Below are 21,578 nucleotides of genomic sequence, written 5' to 3'. Positions count from 1 at the left end.
AAAGATGTGGATGACAGAGTCTGGTGTGGACGAACTTGACTGGCCTGCACAGAGTCCTGACCTGAACCCGATAGAACACCTTTGGGATGAATTAGAACGGAGACTGAGAGCCAGGCCTTCTCGACCAACATCAGTGTGTGACCTCACCAATGCGCTTTTGGAAGAATGGTGGAAAATTCCTATAAACACACTCCACTACCTTGTGGACAGCCTTCCCAGAAGAGTTGAAGCTGTAATAGCTGCAAGAGTTGGACCGACATCATATTGAACCCTATGGGTTAGGAATGGGATGGCACTTCAAGTTCATACTGTATGTGAGTCAAGGCAGGTGGCCAAATACTTGTGGCAATATAGTGTATATATTTTTTCTGTCAATATGGAAAAATGTAATATAGTTACTAAGAAAATATAAGGTACTTTATGCTTTTTATTTCAGGCCTACACAGGCTAGATTTGGGCCCCGGGCTGGCGTTTGACACCTGTGCTGTAGTCTTTGATGATTTCTGTGCATCCTGTCATGATACACAGTTATTGCAGAAAATGGGAATTTTTCGAGTGTACTAAAGCCCTTAGAAATATTTTAGTCGGTGGAATAATATTAGTAAAGAATAAGATGAGAAACGCCAATTTGCTTTGTTGCCTACAGAATATCACAAAGCTAATATTTGGAAGGTTTGTCCAGATAGTTTAGCACACATTGATTGATGTAAATTGTATTGTTTTTTGATTTACAAAATGTATCAAAGTGCTCGACACAAGTATTTGCCTATGTGACCCTCGCTGAAAAAAGTTCAGACACCCCTGTAGTAAAATAATCCGACCAGTCACAGCTCTTCTGCTTGCATCATAGTTGACTTGTTAAGGACATGTCTTCGGTTTTGGAGGTGCATGTCAAGGGTTTGGGGGTTCAAGTATGGGACACTGTAGCATTATGATTAAGGTAACAAGACATGAACTTATTCTGGACATCACTGACAAGCAGCAACTCAATAGGATGGATATTTAAAAATCAATGCAATCTTTCATTTCTATGTTTGAGTGTGATGAATATCATCCCACCTTCCTTCTATTGTACTAGTTGATTCATCAAATGTTGAAAATGTAACAAATATGCAGAAAATAAGCTGAAACTACCTGTACATATGTTTAAATAAAGAGCATCTTTCAGGAAGCAGGCGGTTGGATCTTTTAATAATATCAGGTATTGACCACACAGGAAACAAAAAGGTAATGCTCAGTAAAGTTTATTAACAAATGTTTTGGTCCCTTCAACAAATGTTTGACAGTAACATGTGGTAAGGTTTTAATAATGTTGATTAATGGGTGGTGTTTGGGGATCTAAACAATGATTACAATGGTAGCAGATTTAAACAACACAGGTTGATTATTATTTTTCCTAATCATTAGTGGATTATAATGCAAAACCGCCATGCAAAAGAAAAAACTTGACTTGCAAAATCAAGTGATTTAGTAAAAAGAAACAGAGGCTTAGAATTAGTTTAAACTATGTACTCTAATCACACAGATTTATTTCATCAACCAAGACTATGCAGGAGTGCATATTTCAAATGGTACAGATGCGACCTGAACAAAGGGAAATAACTGGGCCAAGTTAAACTAAGCCATGAGTTAGATGTCACCACGCAGCGAGAATTTAGCTTTACTCAAATAGACAAAAGGTTAAAACAGACATTTCCTGGGAGATTTAAAGCTCCGACTATCATGCGCTGCACTCATTGATCAGTCTTAGGGTATACGCTGCAGAAGTCAGTTACAAACATTTTGGTGAGTGGTCACAAGGTGGACTCTCAGCTTTCAAGGCAAACTTAAATCCTAGTCATGATGACAACTGTTAGAGTGGTAAAATGTATCGGCGCTGATAGAATGGGCTCTTACCCATTCTCCAAATGTCTTTCTCTGAACAAAAACAGCCACTCGGTGCTCGGGTCATGTTTAAATGAATAGTAAACCCGCAGTGTTTGGTAGCAACAGCAGACCAGCAAACATGAGATGGCCAAAAGGGAAGGAAATGGACACATGGTAAAAACCTGTGATGTTGGGGAGGTAACCATGCCTGTTCCTTTGCTGCCGTGGCAAATACAAGCCATTGTAAATGCCAGGCAAATTCCAGAGAGCCGCAGCGGCTTCTCTATGTGGACGCTACACTCTTATGTTGTGGAGGCGTTGCGCATGCTCCACTAACAAGTCCACCACCCTGCCCCAAAAACGCAACTATTCACCTTGCATTAAAATCAAAAACTTAGGAGCACTCCCCTACTTCCCTTGAACCGTAGACTAAGACAGCAAACCACCACAGACGCTACTTGCAACAACAAGGTTGAGCCAAAAAAAACTAATAACCTTGAATATTTCAGTTGCGGCTGCTTATGTGGTCTAAAACATGCTGGTCTCAAAGAGGTTTTCTCCTCTGCTGCTGCTTCTGGGCTCACACCATGCATCAACTCAAGTATGCACACCGTGCATATGTCACAATACATGACCGTTAAAAAACAAAGATGTTGCCCGCTGGATCCTAACCTGGTCAAACGCACCAGGGAGACCTTTGGTTTCAGGCACACGACCGTGGGCACACCTCCCAGGGACTAAATCAGAAACAATGGCCACTAAGTTCTGATCTCAAGGAGGCCAACTCTTAAGACACCTTCAAACGTGGTTATGGAAGTCTTCAGCAATTCGCAGCACACCTACAAAGTTCTTAAAATCAAGTGAAATTATTTGTCTTGAAGTATGAAGGAGGGGTTCTTTATATGAGATCAATAGCCCTGAAAACGGTCATTTTGTCAAGCTTGTTAACTGAGAATTTAACCTCATAAAACAATTGTGACAACTGTAAATGTTGCATGTGTGACATCTAACTCATGTCTAGACTACAAAGTGTTCAGACACATCTGAGAATTATTTTAAATTTCCTGTGGGATGAAAGAAAATATTTTTTGTAACAATAAGGAGATTTAACATTTTGCAAATTGCAGAACATCTGCAAAAGGTAAACGGCTCAAAGCATTGAGGACGACTGACTGAATGAAGGGAAAAGAAAAGCACAAGATCAGAATGCAATGCCAGGAAGTAGCAAAGCAAAAAGGCTCTCTGGGGTGAATAACTTCTACTTAGAGTTACACTGTGGTTCTACTAGCATGGCTTGATGTGCTCACCTTTTGATTCAGAAACCTGATTTAAATGCAAAGTTTGCAGCAAGCTTGATTCGATTGCGGGGGCCTCTTCTGCTGGGACTGTCCACAGTGGTCTTGGTGTCATCGATCGCAGAGCCGTCAGCGGCCATGTTGGTTTCTACACCCTCTGAAAACACATAAGTGTGATGTGTTCATTCAAATTGAGTTCTCCTTGGGAGAGAATAAAAGTGATGCTGACCTGATGTCTTCTCCTCAAAACGTATCAGATCCACCTGCTGCAAGAGGACAGAGTCCGGGTGGAGCTGAGGCGAGGGCAAACTGGATGGCACCGGACCACAGAGGAGGTCAATTGGGAAGGTCTGATATTGCAGCTCTGACTGCAGTGCCAAGTCGGCTCCTTAGAAGGTGAATGTGTGGGAAAATGTCATTGGTTACACAAGAGGATAAAGAACTTAAGTTAAATTCTACATTTCCACAAGACACAACAAGGTCAACTCTACCTCTGTTTGTCATTGTTTCTTGAAACAGTCAATGTGATACACAAACTGACAATGGAAGAGAACGCATGCATGAGGCTGTTGGCTATAGGATGGAGAACATTTATGGACCATTCCACCAAATCAATGCCATTTGCAATCAGTCTGTTGGAATGGGCTCAGCGTCGACATGAGGATGTCCAATTCCTTTGACTATAATGAGCTTATAAATACAGTAAACACAGAACTAAACATAGTAAACAAATGGATGGACACAAATAAATTATCTTTGAATATAAATAAAACTAAAATAGTGATGTTTGGAAATCGCAACATAACGTCTGAACAGAAAATAAGTATTGATGGTACCCAAATTGAAATCGTAAATGAGAATACATTTTTGGGAGTAATAATTGATAGTAAACTATCATGGAAACCTCATGTCAATTATAAACAAAGCAAAACTATACCTCAATGAAAATGCACTCCGTACTCGATACTGCACCTTGGTACTGCCATACCTTACATACTGTGTTGAAGTATGGGGGAATACTTACCACAACACAATTCATCCTCTGATCATATTACAGAAAAGAGCAGTGCGGATCATTCACAACGTTGGTTATTTAGAACATACTCATAATCTGTTTATGCAATCAAAGTTGCTCAAATTTGATGACCTTGTTAAATATAATACATTAATAATCTTATATAAAGCATTTAACAAATTATTGCCGCCTAATCTACAACGTTTTTTTATAAGACGAGTGCAGGCTCATAACTTGAGAGGCTTTGGATATTTCTTATTGCCGAGAGCTCAAACCACCCGTAAACGTTTTTGTGTGTCTGTATGCGGAGTAAAACTATGGAACAAACTGGACTTACAACACAAGCAATGCCAAACTATTAATCGATTTAAACTATTATACAAACATGGGGTCAGGTTCAGATATAGAGATGAGGGTCTTTAATTTGACCTGCTGTTGTACTCTGTCTCAAAGTGTTAACATGTGCTCAATGTTTCCTTACCATTGTTGCTATGTTGTCTATTACCATTATTGCTATGTTGTCTATTACCATTGTTGGTATATTCATTATTCCTACATTGTTGATACAAATTATTGTTACAGTGTAATAATTATTGTTACCTGTGGTAATGCCACTATGATACAACATCTGTATTATAATCCTTGAACAAAGTAAGAGTGAAACTCATGTGAATAATCACTGAATGGAGAACTGGGGGTGGAATTAAATAAATTATCTTCTTCCCACTCCCTTTCAGGCAAAACTGGACAATCATGCATTACATACTATACATTACCTTTTGCACTATATTAATTTATATTATTATGTGTTGTCAACTTTGTACTTTATGTCATTGCCTGAAATAAATAAATATATGAAAATGAAATGAGGGGTGTGACAGGACATGAAAGTGTGTGCTAGTTATTGATAAGGAGGCTGTTGAGTGTGTGTTGGAAACAGGATGTGTATCTAAAAGAAGGCTCAACATGACATATAATCTTCTTTCCTGTTCCTCTTCCACTCTTTTTCACCTCTGCCTCATAACTTGCATCTATGACTGCAACTTTTAATGTTCTTGATTTTAGAAACAATGGAATGTGCATACTTTGTGTGCATAAAGATCAATCTACACAAGGAGTAATATGAACAGATAAGCTCATGTTATCTGTCCTCTCACAAATTCTAGGTGGCCATTTTCTTGTGTGAAATTCTAATGAGGATATATTTTACCCCAATCGAGAAAAAATATTAATATTAACTACTTTAAACCTTAAAAAAAAGCATTTCTTGCCAACCTCCTCAACTTTCTTTACCATGAAATGTAATGTTGTAGATATCACTTTTAGCAAACTCAGCATTTGTGTTACTCCCTATCCCAATGATACTTAAACTGGTCCTAAAAAGCAAAAACAACTTTTTTGTGTATTTGGGATCCTCATAAGCCCCAAAAAATGTGAAATCAAACGATAGAGGCATGGCAGACATTTTTATAAAACAATCTTGCCTACGTTTGGAATTTGAAACTTAAGTGATGTATGTTGCCTTAGTTACGTCAGCGGATATCTCCATACAAGGTAGAGTTTTAGTCAAATAGCTTCACGTGAGTCCGTAATTTTTATTCAGTTGAAGTTCATAAGTTCCTTATTATTCTGTATCCTCTTGTTGTGGTGCAGACTTGCTCGTACATGCACATGGATGCTAAAATCCTCCACGGTTGCCATTTTTAATAAAAAGTAGCCTACACTATTGTTTTAACGTATGTCCGTCAGTAGACTCCATATTGAAGTGCTAAAAACTACAACATGGTTGAGGAAGTGGGGACGCAGTAGAAAGGGGCTAGGCCTGGATGTTAGATTCAACATGTAATTTAAGACAGTCCACAAAACGGCACATTCTGAAGAGACAGTCAGAAAGCATCTTGTAGATGGTCTGCAAAAAAATCTATGCAAAATTTGGACCAAAGCACCACCATTTTATGTTATGTAGACTACAAGGAAGTGGTTTAAATGTAGAAAGTAAATCATAATATGACCCCTTTAAAAGGACAACTGCATTTTTGGGGGAATGTTGCCCGTCAATTACAGTCCCTATGTGAAAAAAGAACACACGTCTCTCTTTTTTGTGGTTTTACATCGTGAAAAAACTGCCATTAAGAGGTGCCAAACAATGCATGTGATGGGGATTTTTTCTATACAGCATGAAAAGCCATAAAACACATTTTAAAACCCTAGTACTGTGTGACCTGTATATTAACCACGCTATAGAGACATTGTTATTGTAAGAGCCAATGCAGAGGAACTCCTTTTAGTAACAGCGCCTTTCTCACAAAGAAGTACTTTCAGCTAGCTATTTAGCTGCTGCTGCATCGCCTCTGAGTTGGTAAAAGTTATTGCTAGATTATAAATCATGCCTCACACATCGTAGAAGGTGGGGGCCATAAGCCAAAATAGTTGGACAACTTTGAAATTTCAACTTAGAACTAAGACATCGCTAGGCAAGTTGCTCGTTTTTTCTTAGCATTTTTTTTTACCCGAGTGCAAATTATGATTAATTATCTAAACAGGGAGTAAATGTCTTGTGCTGAAAGATACAACCATCCTATCAGTCGTCATGCCAGTAAGCGAAGGCATTGTTAGTCACGGTTTTATTATGTTCTTATTTTGTATTATTTGTTTAGCACTAAGCAATACTGCTACATGATGCTTAGCACTTCACTATAGCTGGATATGCTTAGCACCCAGGATCTAAAATTGAAATCTATGGATCTGGAAAGGGTTGGCCCGTTACCAAAATGCATTTCGATACTATTCAAAATAAATGTCATTATTGCCTTTATTTTAACAAAAAATCTTATGATACGTTAAACATGTTTCTTATTGCAATCAACGAACAATTTTGTCATTAAATAACATTGTGACCATACTAGACAACTTCTCAGTAAGTAAACAAGCAGATTACAAAGGCTTTTAATTTGGCTGCTGAAGTATGCAGTAACATATTGTATTATTTTGTCCAAATTACTAGGGACAAGCAGTAGAAAATGAATGGAATATATATCTACCTGTTCATATCGGCTTACTTTCTGTTTTAACATGTTCTATCTACACTTCTGTTAAAATGTAATCACTTACTCTTCTGTTTGGATATTTTACATATGTTTTGGGTGATACTACAAATGTTGATATCAATTCAATACCAAGTAATTACGCAGTCATACATTGGTCATAATTAAAGTTGTGTGTCCAGGGATGTATTTTCTGACTTTATAAACAGAAAAAAGTTCTAGCTTGCTGTTAGTGGTTAGCTATTGTATCCTCCTACGGTGTGTAGTGATAGTAGCATGTTTACTTATTCCTCGTCCTGCAGGGATGATACTTTTAAGAAACTTAATTTGTCACCATGGAGGCAAGTATTAGTGATTTAGAAATAGTTAAAACAATGCAGACTGCGAATGGACGTTAGCCGCTAGCTAGCCATATTTTAAAGCACCTCTTGCTGAGCAGCGCTTCAGTGTATAGCTTCAACTTTGTTAGTTTTTAAGCCAAAATACATCCATTATACCTTTTCTGTCTACACACGGGTTATGCTTGAAGTACTTCGTGCATGTGAGTTGCCTAACATGCGCCTTTGCTCGGAAAAAACAGCAATGTCACAACGTGACGACGGTGCGCGTCATGTCCGTAAGAAAAGAAAAGTCCCGGTATTTTTCAGAGGCAGTTTAGTACCGTTTTTAATTCATTAGTACCGGTATACCGTACAACCCAAGTTCTGGATCATAATTTGTCATAATTAGTAATAATTAGTTGTTGGCTCTCACGTTGTCTGCCATGATTAGTAGTACCGGTAGTTGTTTTATGACCTGTATGGCTGGTGACCGAGTATGCATTGCATTCACTTGTGTGTGTGAAAAGCCGTAGATATTATGTGATTGGGCCAGCATGCAAAGGCAGTGCCTTTAAGGTTTATTGGCGCTCTGTACTTCTCCCTACGTCCATGTACACAGCTGCGTTTTAAAAAGTCATAAATTTTACTTTTTGAAACTGATACTTTCCGATATTACATTTTAAAGCATTTATCGGCCGATAATATCGGCAGCCCGATATTATCGGACATTTCTATTAGTAATGCTAAAAAAAGTGCAGTTCAACATTGTTTATTTTCTTTAAAAACAAAAAATAGCATGTGTTGGTTGCATCATTCAGAGCCTCCCTTTGCAGGTCATTAGAAGGTAATTTATTTTTTTGTATATTCCAAGTTATTTCTACTATGATAGATAGATAGATAGTACTCTATTGATTCCTTCAGGAGAGTACCCTCAGGAAAATTAAAAAAATTAGTATGGAGTTTAAAAATTTCAGCACAGTTCTGTTACCAATATATTTTTTTGATGTTGTCTTTATTTGTAAATTAAAACATTTGTTGTATCACTGTAATGTTCTTAGTGTCAACAAGCTATTATCATGAATGTAATGTGGCTATATTTCCATTGCCAATTCTATGATGACTCACTCTTGTTACTAAATGAGTCATCATCAGCTTAGGAACCTTGTACAAAAATCAACTAAAGTTGCCTGAGATTGGTCAATATATGGATTTGAGAAGTTGAAAGCATGTTTACTGAATATAGAGTTGGAAAAAAAAATTGCCGAAATGACCCGAATATAAAAGGGGATACAATGTCGGATAGTTGTGTTAAACGATACCAAAGTGTCAAACAATGAAATCATGGAGGGTGAATTTGTACCAGGAACCCTCAAGTTTCTGGGTAATAGCTCTACCATCTAAGTCACGGCATTTCTCGCGGTGTAAATTAAAACGTCAAAGGGCAAAGCAATCAAAAATATAACTCCTTGTATTTAAAGTTATAAAGAGCAATCTTTTACTTGGACTCTGGTCTTCCAAAGGTGTGGTGCTTGTTGGGCTCTCTCTGGGGCTCTCCACGTTCTCTCCTGGAAGTGGACTGCTAGAGACTGAAGCAGTTGTTCTCACTGCATGACACCAACACATAAGTCTGTTATTTATAATGTGTGGGGATCACATTACCACAATGAATGGTTGCACTAAAGCGTTACTTTTCATATCGTTCTTCAAAACGATAATCCTCTTGTGACCGTGCCCTTTGATCCAGACCACCTGATGATGACAGCATGAAATAAACCTTCCACAGAGTGCATATTGCAATAACCATGTATGTACATTAAACCATAGCTTCAGACTGTAAGAATTGAAATAGCACCTGTGGAATTGCACTGAGCAGCTCATCAGTGCTGGTGTATCCATAGTAGCGAGGCTCAAGGTTGCAACCAGTAAACTTCCTATAAGCTCCTTGGAACTCGGACATGAAGATCTGGTTGTAATGGTAGGTGTGGAGCAGTGCACGTACGTTACGGGCAAACTGGTAAAGCCTGGTCAGTCTCACCCACTCCTCACCAAGACCGCTTATGGTGTCGCTAGCGTCAACTCCATCACATTCTTCACGGTAAAGCTGTGAATGACACCAAATTTTTTTTTTTTAAATGCTTCTGCTTCTCATGAAATCCCCTTCTCACCTCCACAAGGTAGGGTAGGCTTTTGAGTAGCTCGCTGAGGGATAGGAACCCATATTCACAAGGGTTAAGTGGGGCTCCATAGACAGTTTGGTAATGCAGACTCAGTACGTCCACCTTGACACCTCTGTCAATGTGCTCCTCTAGAGACATAAGTAGCGCCAGGAGTTGTGACGTCAGAAAACGCAAAGACTTCCTGTTGATGAGCTGAACTTCTCTGCCTTCTGTGCCATCCACGACCTTGGAAGGAAGAAAAATACGGTAATTGATTTGACCGAATTGCAGTAATTGTCCAAAGCCATTTCATTTCCATGTTATGCCTGACAAATGAAATTATGAATATAGCAGACCGATGGAGGCGTCTTTACCATAACAACATGGCAGAGCTTGCTTAGCAAAGCAGGCAGGGAGCAGACATCATAATCCTGCAGACGTAGACTATAACCAAAGGTCTTGGTGTACTCTGTGAGCAACTGGTTCACAGGAAGGCTGGAGTTTTTTTGAGCTCGCAGTAGCTTGACCAGCTGAGCTGCTAGAGCCTTGATGCGCTCCATCTCTGTTAGGGTTAGGACCTTCTCCTCACTGCATTCCAGCACCTACAAAGAGGGTGGGTTTAATTGCAAAAGTTGACTTGAAGCACACATAGGTTTTTTACTCACCATCAGGACTTCAGGGATGGCCTCAAAGAGCTCCATGAGCTTTGTGAATCCATAGTAGCTGAGCTTACACTGACGACCAAAGTGGTGGTGATAGGTGGGGATGAATTTGCTGAAGAGCATTCGGCAGTGAGGTTGATGACGGAGGAGGTCCACCACCTCCTTCCCGAACTGCTTAGCGCGCTCCATTTCATCCGCGGTACGCTCTGTGATAAACAATAGGAAGGTTATGCTATTGAGGGAAAACATTGATGTTGTACTTCATGCTTTAAATAATCTCTGATGAACATTGTGTGTAGCTTATCAACCATTTGTATAGATGTGGTGATAGATGTTGCACCCCAAACTTTTTTAGGTGGACCCCAGATTGAGCACACAAGGTAGAAATGATAGTGGCATGTTGCAACAAAGAAGTACTTAACTTATTCCACATTTCTTGGTAATGCCTCATTTATTACAAAATGTATTAAAAAATATTAAAAAAAGACACACAAAGTGACAACATGAACAAAACATTTTAGAGGGAATTTTTCAATTTATAAAAATAATCAAATACTGTTTTATAACCCGAGTTGTGTTTGCTGGATTTTTTATTGATATTATGTCGGTTAAAATAAGCCTTGCATAAAACAATGCACTGTTCATGTCTTTGTTAGGGGGTCAAATCAGCAGGGTCTTAAATAATTATTTCAGACCACTCTGTAATAAACAGAAATAGACCTTTGTCATGGATATCTAAGGCTAAAAATATTTCAGTTAGCAGTACCTCTCTTGGGAACAGAAATGACTATATCCGTGTCCAGGTGTGTGACGGTAATGGTGGTGTCTGGGATCTCAGTCAGCAGGTCAGTGAGGTTGCACGTGCCATAGTCTGTTACACTCCAGTCCCTGGAGAAGCACCTGAAAAGATGTGGAATATATAGCTGATTTAAAAAATGTAACAGCTCAACTCGAATTATTAAGTTTATGAACAATATAAGTTAATATGTTGACTGACCAGTGGTAAGCCTGCATGAAGTCCCTGAAAGCAACTTGCTTACTGGCTTGAAATTTGAGAAGCTTTAATAAGTCTTGAGTGAAACGCTTCACTTGAGCACGATGAGTGAGAGTCAGTAGCCGCTTAGTACCCATGCCCAAGATCTGAAAGCAAACATTAAAATTACACATTTGGTTATTACACATAATTTCATCTGACACTGTAACATGTAATCATTTACATATACATTTTGACACTAGAAATTTCTATTAGTAAGACATAGTGCACCGCCAGCTAAAATAAAAGTACTGATTTACAACATATGTAACTTGACAATGACTGCTCGACTTTGTGAAAGTGTGGGGCATATTTTTTTGTGAACAACCGTTTCTGGATCCATTACTCGTACAGTATAATACCAAGTTTTAATACAATGTTCAGCAAGAGAAAACACTTGTGTCTATACATTGACCCAAACAAGGGGCAAATGAAGACCACAAATCTTAACTCCAAGACAGAAGCAATATGTAAACACACATTGTTAAATACTAAAGACATTTTCAAATAATTGCACTGTCATTTTTTAAAGGAAGAACATTTATTAAAAGTGACAGCACACATAGTTTGTGGAAATGATTAAGTTTGAAAACACTATGTGCTAATGTTGATCTGTTTTGGATACCATTGCTACGGTCAAGGTTAGAATGATTAAATGTAGGCAAAAAGGCACCGTGGAGAAAAGAGGACACGGTCAGAGCACAGAAAAGAGTGTGCCGGAGACCCAACTGAAACCTGAATATTGAGATATACAATGAAAAGTGTGTTCAACCAGACTTTGTGTTGAACAAAAAGTATAATTATTTAACTGAAATCATCACAAACGACTGTAGGTGTCTCAAGATCTCATCTAACCAGATGAGATCCTGTTCCGTCTCCCTGTAACGTTTGTCTGCTCTTGAACGAGATTGTGCTGAAAATCTTCATTTCCACTGGAGGATAAATAAAGTGATTCTGATTCTGATCTCGCTAGTCTAAAATGGGATGTTATTTCTCATTTAGACAAAAGCGGTCTTGCATGAAAAACACAGGTTTTTATTTAATTAAATTTTTTTAGTAGTCAGAAGCATATTCATCTAGTCGTGCGTAAGGAATTAGAACTGCACATTAAGTGCCTTGCGCAAACAAACAGAGCTAGCGTCTGCGTTCATTCACTCGCCTGTTTGGGTGGGCATGGAGGGGAAGACATTGCGACTGCTCTTCATTTGAATTCCACATCCAACATGCTGTGTGTATGTCTTAACAGTAACTGTTTAACGGTCAATAATGGCTACCGAGACACGATAGAAAACTGAATTGCTTCTCCCAGCAGAGCAGCAAGACACCACTGCAACAGCTCAGAGATAAGACAATATAGCCAAATCACTGATACACTTGACAGCTGTGAAATCCGATGCAGAAGACTGAGGTCCTCCAAAAAGACATTTAATTATAAAAACTTTAATCATTTTTCATTTGAATTTATGTGGAAACAAAAGTTATGTGAGAGTCATGAGAGACTGTTTCAAAATGTAATATGAAGTGAAGATTTATAATGATTGATCTACATTTATCTGGAAATATGCAACCAAACCCTTGTCCTGAGTTGAAATGTGTCTAGACCCCTGCGGATGTCAAATCAATGCATGGGTTAAATTTGTCCATAACTATTGTGGGGTGCTACATGCCTCCATCTGCCACCAAGGAATCATTATTGTCTTTAAAGCATCTTTTATCCAAATTAAATTATAATTAACTTTTATTGGCCGAAGACTTTAACTGGAACTGGCTCAATGCAGTTTTTGGTAAATTTAAATCCTTCTGTGACTCTATTAATGTTAGCCAGTTGGTCAACCTACCAACAAGGCCAAATGTAAAGAGTCCCGATAAGTCTACATTGATGGTCTTAATCTTAACGTCCCTCATAAATTCTCATCATTGGGTATGTTCTGCAATGATTTAATCGATCATTGTGTTGTTGCTACCTGCAGGAACACTAAAATCCCCAAATGCAATTGGCGTATTAGTTGTAAAATACATTTTTAAATATTTAATTGACGAGCTTATCATGATTTGTCTGTGGTTAATTGGGGGCAATTGAGTCTGTTGCCAGATGTCCAGCTTGGGCATATTTTAAGGAAAGTTTTATTAAGATTGTAAAACATGCTCTTATCAGGCGATTCAGAGTCATGGGACGAGAGAATTGTCAGAGTTCATCCATCAATGCAAATGTACTTCTCTTATCAAGAAGGCTAAATCAGAATATCACATATCAGTCACAAATGAAAACCTCAACAATCCACAGACATTTTGGAAAGTGATAAAGTCTATATCAGTAAAAAGAATACCTTTTTAATGTTGTTCCTTTTACTGTGCAGGAAGTGCATAAAGCTCTCAAAGCTTTAGATCACAGGAAACCCCCTAGACCAGACTTAATAGAGCCCTACTTCTCGAAAATAGCAGCTGACCATGTAGCGCAACCTCTTACGGTTCTTTTTAATCTATCAATCCAAAACCAAGAAATCCCACCCGTTTGGAAGTCAGTTTTTGTTACCCCTATTATTAAAAGGAGGTTCTCAAGCTGTTTTAACCAACTACAAGCCAATATCAAATAGGTGCGTTTTGTCAAAAGTTCTTGAATCTCTTGTCTGTGATCAACTAAAAAAAGTTCCTGTACCCTAAAACTTATTTCTAGACTTCAATCCGGCTTCAGGAAAAAGCACATTACCATCATGGCTGCTACAAAAGCGATAAATGATATACGTCTTGCTCTTGATATAAAACAATATTGTGCTTCCCTTTTTTTAAACCGTCAAAAGCTTTTGACACAGTGGATCATGCTATTTTAAAGCATAGGCTTCTTTGTTTGGGATCATGTGGTTTCCTGGTTCACAAATTATTTGAGTAAGAGGAGCCAGTGTATTAAATTTGACTGTGTTCTGAATTTTTAAAAGTCTACAAACGGGTGCCACAGGGTTCAATATTAGTACTATTAGGAAAATTATTACCAGTCACCCTGAGAGATTATCAGGATGAATACAGAGGGTTATTAATGGACTCAACTTTAAATACATTTGAGCAGCTTTTTACCCCCTAAAACATAGCCAAAATCGAAAGAATAGAGTCTAAACCAGACAGAGAGCGTAATCCATGCCTTCCTCTCCAGCAGGCTAGAATATTGTAATGGTCTTCTTACTGGACTCTCTTAACAAGATACTGAATAAAGCAGCTGCAGTACATCCAGAATGCTGCTGCCCGAGTCCTGTTCAAGTCCAGGAATTACTGTCAGGTCACTGCACTGGCTTCCTGTCGCTCAGGGAATAGACTTTAAAACAGCTCTGCTTGTGTACAAGTCTTTAAGGTTTAGGGCAGGGGCCAAAGTCCGTGAACCACCTCAAGCTCTGAGAACATGAGGAAGCGGTTTCGTTTTATGCTGCTAAAATCTGGTCTTCTAGAAGATGTGAGACAAGCCTCGACTTTGGCAATGTTCAAACCCAGGCTAAAACATGTATTTAGCTGTAGATACACTACCGTTCAAAAGTTTGGGGTCCTTATTTTTGAAGGAAAAGCAGTTTACTTTTCAATGAAGATAACTTTAAACTAGTCTTAACTTTAAAGAAATACACTCTATACATTGCTAATGTGGTAAATGACTATTCTAGCTGCAAATGTCTGGTTTTTGGTGCAATATCTACATAGGTGTATAGAGGCCCATTTCCAGCAACTATCACTCCAGTGTTCTAATGGTACAATGTGTTTGCTCATTGGCTCAGAAGGCTAATTGATGATTAGAAAACCTTTGTGCAATCATGTTCACACATCTGAAAACAGCTACAAAACTGACCTTCCTTTGAGCAGATTGAGTTTCTGGAGCATCACATTTGTGGGGTCAATTAAACGCTCAAAATGGCCAGAAAAAGAGAACTTTCATCTGAAATTCGACAGTCTATTCTTGTTCTTAGAAATTAAGGCTATTCCACAAAATTGTTTGAGTGACCCCAAACTTTTGAACGGTAGTGTATGAATAATGACAACTGAAGGTATGTTGTCTACCCTGTTGCTATTATTTCAATTAATTGTAATTCAATCAATCACAAATTGAATTAATTATATTAGATTTTTCTTTTTTATGAATTTATTAATTTTATGCCTCTGTAAAGTACTTTGAATCGTCTTGCTCTATAAATAAACTTGACTTGTCTTATTATAGCTCTTGTACTAGTACTTCAATAGACCGTATAGGTGAACTTAATGAGGGCAGGGTGGCTACAAACAGCTTTGTTGAATATGTACCAAAATAAGAAAATGCATGAAAGGACCCCTGCAAAATAAATAAAAAAACTTCAGAAGGACAAGGAAGCAAACATGTTCAGACATTGTCGGCCTACTGAAATGCAGCTCTCAGAAGTACCTGTAGGACATGTGGCACAGCCTCCAGCAGCTCAAGCAGCTTTGAGTAGCCATAGTCTGAGACTCTGCACTGCTTGGCAAAATGATGATGGTAAAATGGTATAAATTTGTGGATAGGTATGATGCAAGATGGTTGACTCTTCAATAGGTCAATGATCTCTCTGCTGAGCTGAATAAGTTGAGGGTTGCCCACTGGACTCTTGCATCGCTGGAGCCACAGCTCTGCAGGAAATAGAAAGCATATTTTCCAAAACAGTTGGGAACACATACATCTCTAAAATGGGTTTTATTTGTTGAAAGTTCTTACCCGAGTTGGGAGCTGGCGGTTTATTATAAATCCACTTGATTATTTTGAAGCCATTCTGAGCGGTGACGATGGTAATACTGGGTACACACGTGATTAAGTGTTCCAGAGGAACACCACCTTCCAACGTCTCATTACCAAGCTGCAGCTGGCTGAACTTGGCTTCGTAGCAGTCCGGAAAACTAGTCAAGATGTAAAAGTATGTATAAATACAGTACAGTGGAGCAAATAATTATCTGATAAATACATGAACTGTCTAGGTGTATTTAGGTTGATGTGGTTTACTCTAACAGGGAATGTATGACTTGGAAAAACACTTGGAAAGCTCAAACGTCTCAAACATTTGGTCACTAGGGCTGTGTGAATCTCGGGAAAGGATTTTGGTTCACCCATATTTAGATACCTTATACATCCCGAAAGTGGCAATTCAAACTTTTCCAATATCTTAAAATGCTTCCTTTTGAGCCACTCCTTTCTTGCATTGGCAGCATGTAGGGCTAAGTGATTATAGCAAAAATCTAAATCACAATTAATTGAACTTTCTATCCTGATTTCGGTTGATGCACGAATATTTCACTCTCAACTACTGCTTTACTTTTTGGTCAACGTCGTCATATTGTAACCACAGTGTGTCCAATAATTTCAGGCAAAAGCTGCTCAGATTGTACTGTCAGCGCAGTGTTTGACGCTTCTGTGTAGCGGACTGGTTGGGACAATGTCAGTGCCCAGTTCTTCTTTTGCTGATTTTCTGACAGCCTTGATGCTTCGCGACACCTGGCTTCTTGTCGTTTAACTACTCAACCTGTAGTGTATTTTAAAAGTGTGATATATCAGTAGAGAAAGAATGACTAGACGGAGATATCAAAATAACCGACACAGCAGTTTCACTTCAGTTGGAAGCTCTAAATGTCGTTTTCGATTAATTAATTGTCCGGCCCTTGCAGAATATAAAGTTGCCAATGTGTTACCAATGGTTTTCTTGGTAACTCTGGTGCAGCTCCTTTGAGATCCTCTTGTGTAATTCTGGGCTGATTCCTCACCTTTCTCAGAATAATCCTTGAACTCCAGAGTGAGGGTGAATAAATGTTATGTTGTACATTTTTCATTTTCTGACTATTGCACCAGTGCTCTCTTGTGTACTAGGCGTCTTGCTAAAGGAACAGGACTAATATGGGTGTTTCATGGTCAGAGCTAGGGTAACAATAAAATATAACTATAAACGGTAATAATGATAACCGTGGTAAAACTCAACAGATAGTACTAACGTTTTGAATTAAACATTTTTTTTAAATTGTGACGATAATTGCCCTTTAATAAAGTGATAAATTGATGCTAATGTTCAATGCTATGACATAAATATGGTTCAATTTCAAATAAACTGAAGATTTGGTAGTCACCTGAGGAGAGGAAGCGTTCCATCGTGTGATTGCAGCAGTGTATGGACCTCAGAGGATAAAGTACTTAGAGACATGACCACGAATGGTATTTTGTAGGAGTCTGGGTCAAAGTCTGCCTCACTATGAAATGGAAAGGATAAGTATTAAAAATGCTTAATCAATCAAGGAAAGGATAAAGAACTGTATCGTCACACCAGCACACACCACAAATTAGACAACATGATATTTAGTAACAGAGGTTTCAGATTTAGACCAAATAATAGTCAAGCCTAGCAGAGTTAAAAAACATTTTTTATTAAAAGAAACATTTAAAAAAAAGGTTGACGGCAAAGCTAATGTAATCGAATATTGTCTACAAAATTGTGTTAAGCTCTGCTTTTTCTACATTTAACCCTTTCTTGTTTTTTACATAACATGTAATGGTGCTTTTTCTAATTAAAAATGTGCATAGATGTTGTTGTACAGGCCAACTTCAAGCCGCTTTCTGAGTCCCTTCAGAATGCGGCATTTTGTGGGCGGAGTTGGGTGTCCAGGTCCTCCTCCAGGCCAACCCCACTTTGACCGCGTATTCTCCCGGTCAGCCATGTCGGTAGTTTTTAAGCGCTTACATAATCGAGGCTACTGACAGATACAAGTTAGGACTATGCAATAATTTTTATTAGAAATTGCAACAGCAGAGGATGTATCTGCCCCACAACAAGAGGATAAAGGACAAATTAGAAATGAATTGACTACAACTATGGTGTACAACTGAATAAAAATGGCGGACTGGTACAAAGCTCTTCGAGCAACTCCCCACCATATACTGTAGTAAGGCACAATACGTCACTAAAGTCTCAAATTCCAAAGGGCTAATTTGGAAGTTGTTTATAAATAACAGATTTGTTAAAACATTTTATTGACATGTCTAAAATCAAGCATTTTACAAAGTTATGTATTTAATGTGTGCCAGATTCGTACCTGAAGGCTAGCTCTGTGTAGTGCTGTCTACAGACAGGTTCATGGTACTCCAGGTCTTCAAACACCACAGGGCTGCCGCTTGCTATGGAGGAGCCCTCCTGAGACTGGGACGATCCAAGTGGACTCCGACGGACTTGGCTGCTGGACAGAAGGCACACAAGCCTGGAGCCCCCCTGTTCCCGAACTGCCACGACCTCTGGTAACCTGTAGAGATCGCTTATCACAAGCTTACGAGAGTATCTGTAAAGAGGCGGGTACGTGCAGTTAGAAATGCATGTTATTTAGCATGGGTGTGGTAAAACCCAAATACTTACTTCTTCTCATAAATTTCAATGAACTTGAATAGAGGAAGGCAACTGGCGGGTGCATCCTGAAGAATGTTGATGATCTCTGAACTGCCAGGCGATTCATAAAAAATTAAAAAAATTAAAAAAATAAAAAGTCAGATTAACCACCACACAGATTTCAGCTAGTACAACTTGACATTTGTACCTGAGCATGGCCAAGGATTTGTTGTGGCCACCAGTGACCAGAGACACCTGGATGCGCTTGCTTCCCACTTTGTACCGGTGCAGCCTGCTCACAGCACTGATGGCCTGCTGTAAAGACAGCATCTGGATTGTGGCTTTTAGTTGATAGTCTGTGTGAGGACTCAGCTCCACAGTTTTTACCTAAAAAGAGACGACACTAAGTGAGAGGCACCCATCTGAAATAATTTCAATTATTGGAATCACATCACAAGAAGAAAATAAGAGTGGTTGTCATAGCAATTGACAGAAACATATAGAGATATGCTTATTGTTAAAGAACATACCCGCCCATATCGGGAGAAGGTGTCACGTAGAGTCTGTTGTAGTTCCTTGCGGGACATCCTGTAGTCAAGATTGGCCACTTGGATTTCCGCTCCTTCTGAAAACGGTTCAGGTGCACCTTCAGTGGGGCTGCGAGGAGGAGCACGCAGCGGAGAAGAGCGACTGGAAAGGCAGGGTGATGCAGTTCTTTTGGGTGGAGGGAAAACTTGTTAGGAATAATAAACATTATGTCTAGTAAGCCAATAGTTACTCGTACTGCATTTTTTTAACAACATACTTTAGTAAGTGTGTGAATGGAATCAGGTAAGTCACCTGGAAGACCAGGAACTCTGAGGCAAAACAAAAGGGCTGAAGCTTCTGTGCAGGTTTAGCTTGCTGAAAGCAGAGGGCGTGCTGATTTGAAACTCGACTGAGCCTCTACCCCCTTGTTCTACAGGAGACCCTGTCCCACTGCGAGGATTTGAACCGTCCTTCCTACATGGAAGGATGAAACATGTACGTTTGTTAAGCAAATTATCTCACACAGTTTGAAATAACATTTAAAAACACCCATCTGTTTCTTAGGATGCTAAGCTCAATTCAATGTATTTAGAAAGGTCACCAAATTAACCAAACAAAATTGTACATTAATGAATAACTTCCTCTTTTTAAAGTGTGTACCTTCGCCTGTAAAATGACTCTCCACTGAAACCAGGTTTTGGCAGTTGCTCCAGTGTTTCTAGCTCTCCATTCCTGTTGGAAGGGGAATTTGGATGCCCTTTATCCATGTGGTGGAAACCCGATTTAGGTTTGCCCTCTGTATTATCCAACTCCTGCATCAAACAGTGTCTGATATTAGATATTGAACGGATGTATAGTGGTTATGTTGGTGGAATATATCAAAACCAAACAAAAATGTTTAGCCACCAGGAGTCACATTTTTCATTGTGAAAAGCTGCAAGCAGGGATTTCAGCCAGAGAGGTAAATAGAGCACATAAAGCAGATTTTGGATTATAGACAAGCAGGCCTCACAGATGAAGGAATGTAATGTTAATTGCTTAGTTAGTTGTGATTAATGCATTAGTACAACAAAACATGCAGCATATTAGATGACACACAATTCAAAAACTACTAATACATGCCAACAAACAAAACATGCTTGATTTTAGGCAAGCAGCTACTATGAGTTTAGTCAAGCCAACAATTAGGAGGTGACTGGCAGGAAAGATGCTACAACAAAGCAGCTCATACAGGGATAGAGCGCAATGGAGGTAAACTGGGAGCAGGCACTGACAAGTCTGCTGACCTGATGGGGCTTTGCTGGAGCGCCACCGGGAGGCCCAGAGCAACCTCTCTTTGGGCTGTATGGCCTTTCAGGCACTGCGCCAGGGGTGTAGCATTGGCGGGTTGCTCGCCGTGACCGCCTGGATAACCTTGACTTTTCCAGGGGCAGAAACGATGATGAGGATGTGGCTACAAGTGGGGTAAAAACCTTGCCCTGGCTTTGATTGGGCTGTGGCAGTGTCTGAGTTAAGGGAAAGGGATGGGGAAGGCGCTGAAGCTCAGACTCCAGACTTGCATCATGTTTGGGCCGCGGAGAGACAGACAGGCGGATTCGATGGCCAAACACGTCCTCATTTTCCATTCGCTTCGAGGCACGAGCTGCTGCCTCAGGACTGCCAAAACGGAGGACAGCTGTGCCCTGGGACATGCCCAGCACCTTGCCACCACAGTTGTCAGAGAGGCGGCGCAGCCTGCCTTTCACAGCGTTCCACAGGCTCTTGTCACAGTCGATAGGAAGGTTGTGCACATAGAGCAGGTTGTAACTGGGCTAAAGAAGGGGAGGAAAAGACAGCGAGCCTGTCTGTTTGTATGGTTTACACTTAAATATTGTTGTCCTCCTTTGTAGCAGAACATAATGGATGACTTGAGTGGTTTAATATTAGGAAAAGTTCTCATGTCTCTAAAAAAATTACTATGAACCTCAGATTTGCAGTTTATATTAATAGGCTCCTTTTATTGAGGCCATCACTTACCATTTTCCAAACAAACTAGTTCACAATGGTATGTGTTTTCTTAATAGGCCTACCTGTGTTTTGACAAGGATGCTTGGAGGCAGGTCGGCAGTGATTTCTTGAAAAGCCACATGGCAGTGGGCATGTTGCAGCAGAGCCTGTGATGTATGGTTACCATGGATCAGGATTACTTGGAAACCATGGCGATGGCGCAGGTCACTCAATTCGCTTGCAAAGTTTACATCCGCTGTTGACATAAAAAGGTACAACTGGCTGTAGAATAATTTGTTAAAACAAGGCCATACTAATGATGTGTGATTCTGAGCACAA

The 21,578-nt window shown here is 39.3% G+C and overlaps 1 protein-coding gene across 4 annotated transcripts in view; it reads right to left on the bottom strand.

Moving 5' to 3' along the window:
- Positions 1–1,234: 1,234 nt before the first annotated feature.
- The window catches only part of LOC133639552 (meiosis regulator and mRNA stability factor 1), a 37,094-nt gene continuing 16,750 nt past the window's right edge, over positions 1,235–21,578 (bottom strand). For 2 of the 4 annotated variants that reach the window (XM_062032943.1, XM_062032946.1), the window contains exons 7-27: positions 21,323–21,495; positions 20,540–21,064; positions 19,914–20,065; positions 19,566–19,727; positions 19,256–19,439; positions 18,934–19,112; positions 18,756–18,836; positions 18,442–18,681; positions 17,482–17,601; positions 16,088–16,266; positions 15,782–16,002; positions 11,356–11,498; positions 11,125–11,258; positions 10,362–10,564; positions 10,071–10,298; positions 9,706–9,942; positions 9,393–9,641; positions 9,229–9,289; positions 9,040–9,144; positions 3,391–3,549; positions 1,235–3,318 (exon numbers count right to left, since the gene is read on the bottom strand). In XM_062032943.1, the coding sequence (XP_061888927.1) occupies positions 3,182–3,318; positions 3,391–3,549; positions 9,040–9,144; positions 9,229–9,289; positions 9,393–9,641; positions 9,706–9,942; positions 10,071–10,298; positions 10,362–10,564; positions 11,125–11,258; positions 11,356–11,498; positions 15,782–16,002; positions 16,088–16,266; positions 17,482–17,601; positions 18,442–18,681; positions 18,756–18,836; positions 18,934–19,112; positions 19,256–19,439; positions 19,566–19,727; positions 19,914–20,065; positions 20,540–21,064; positions 21,323–21,495 (3,872 nt within the window). In that variant the 3' untranslated portion in view covers positions 1,235–3,181. The remainder of the gene's footprint in view (positions 3,319–3,390; positions 3,550–9,039; positions 9,145–9,228; positions 9,290–9,392; positions 9,642–9,705; positions 9,943–10,070; positions 10,299–10,361; positions 10,565–11,124; positions 11,259–11,355; positions 11,499–15,781; positions 16,003–16,087; positions 16,267–17,481; positions 17,602–18,441; positions 18,682–18,755; positions 18,837–18,933; positions 19,113–19,255; positions 19,440–19,565; positions 19,728–19,913; positions 20,066–20,539; positions 21,065–21,322; positions 21,496–21,578) is intronic. The other 2 variants (XM_062032944.1, XM_062032945.1) reach the window with 2 other exon arrangements.

Source organism: Entelurus aequoreus, linkage group LG22 (genome assembly GCF_033978785.1).
Source record: "Entelurus aequoreus isolate RoL-2023_Sb linkage group LG22, RoL_Eaeq_v1.1, whole genome shotgun sequence".
NCBI lineage: Eukaryota > Metazoa > Chordata > Actinopteri > Syngnathiformes > Syngnathidae > Entelurus > Entelurus aequoreus.
Note: the sequence above shows the minus strand (reverse complement) of the source record. Positions and strands in the feature narration are given on the sequence as shown.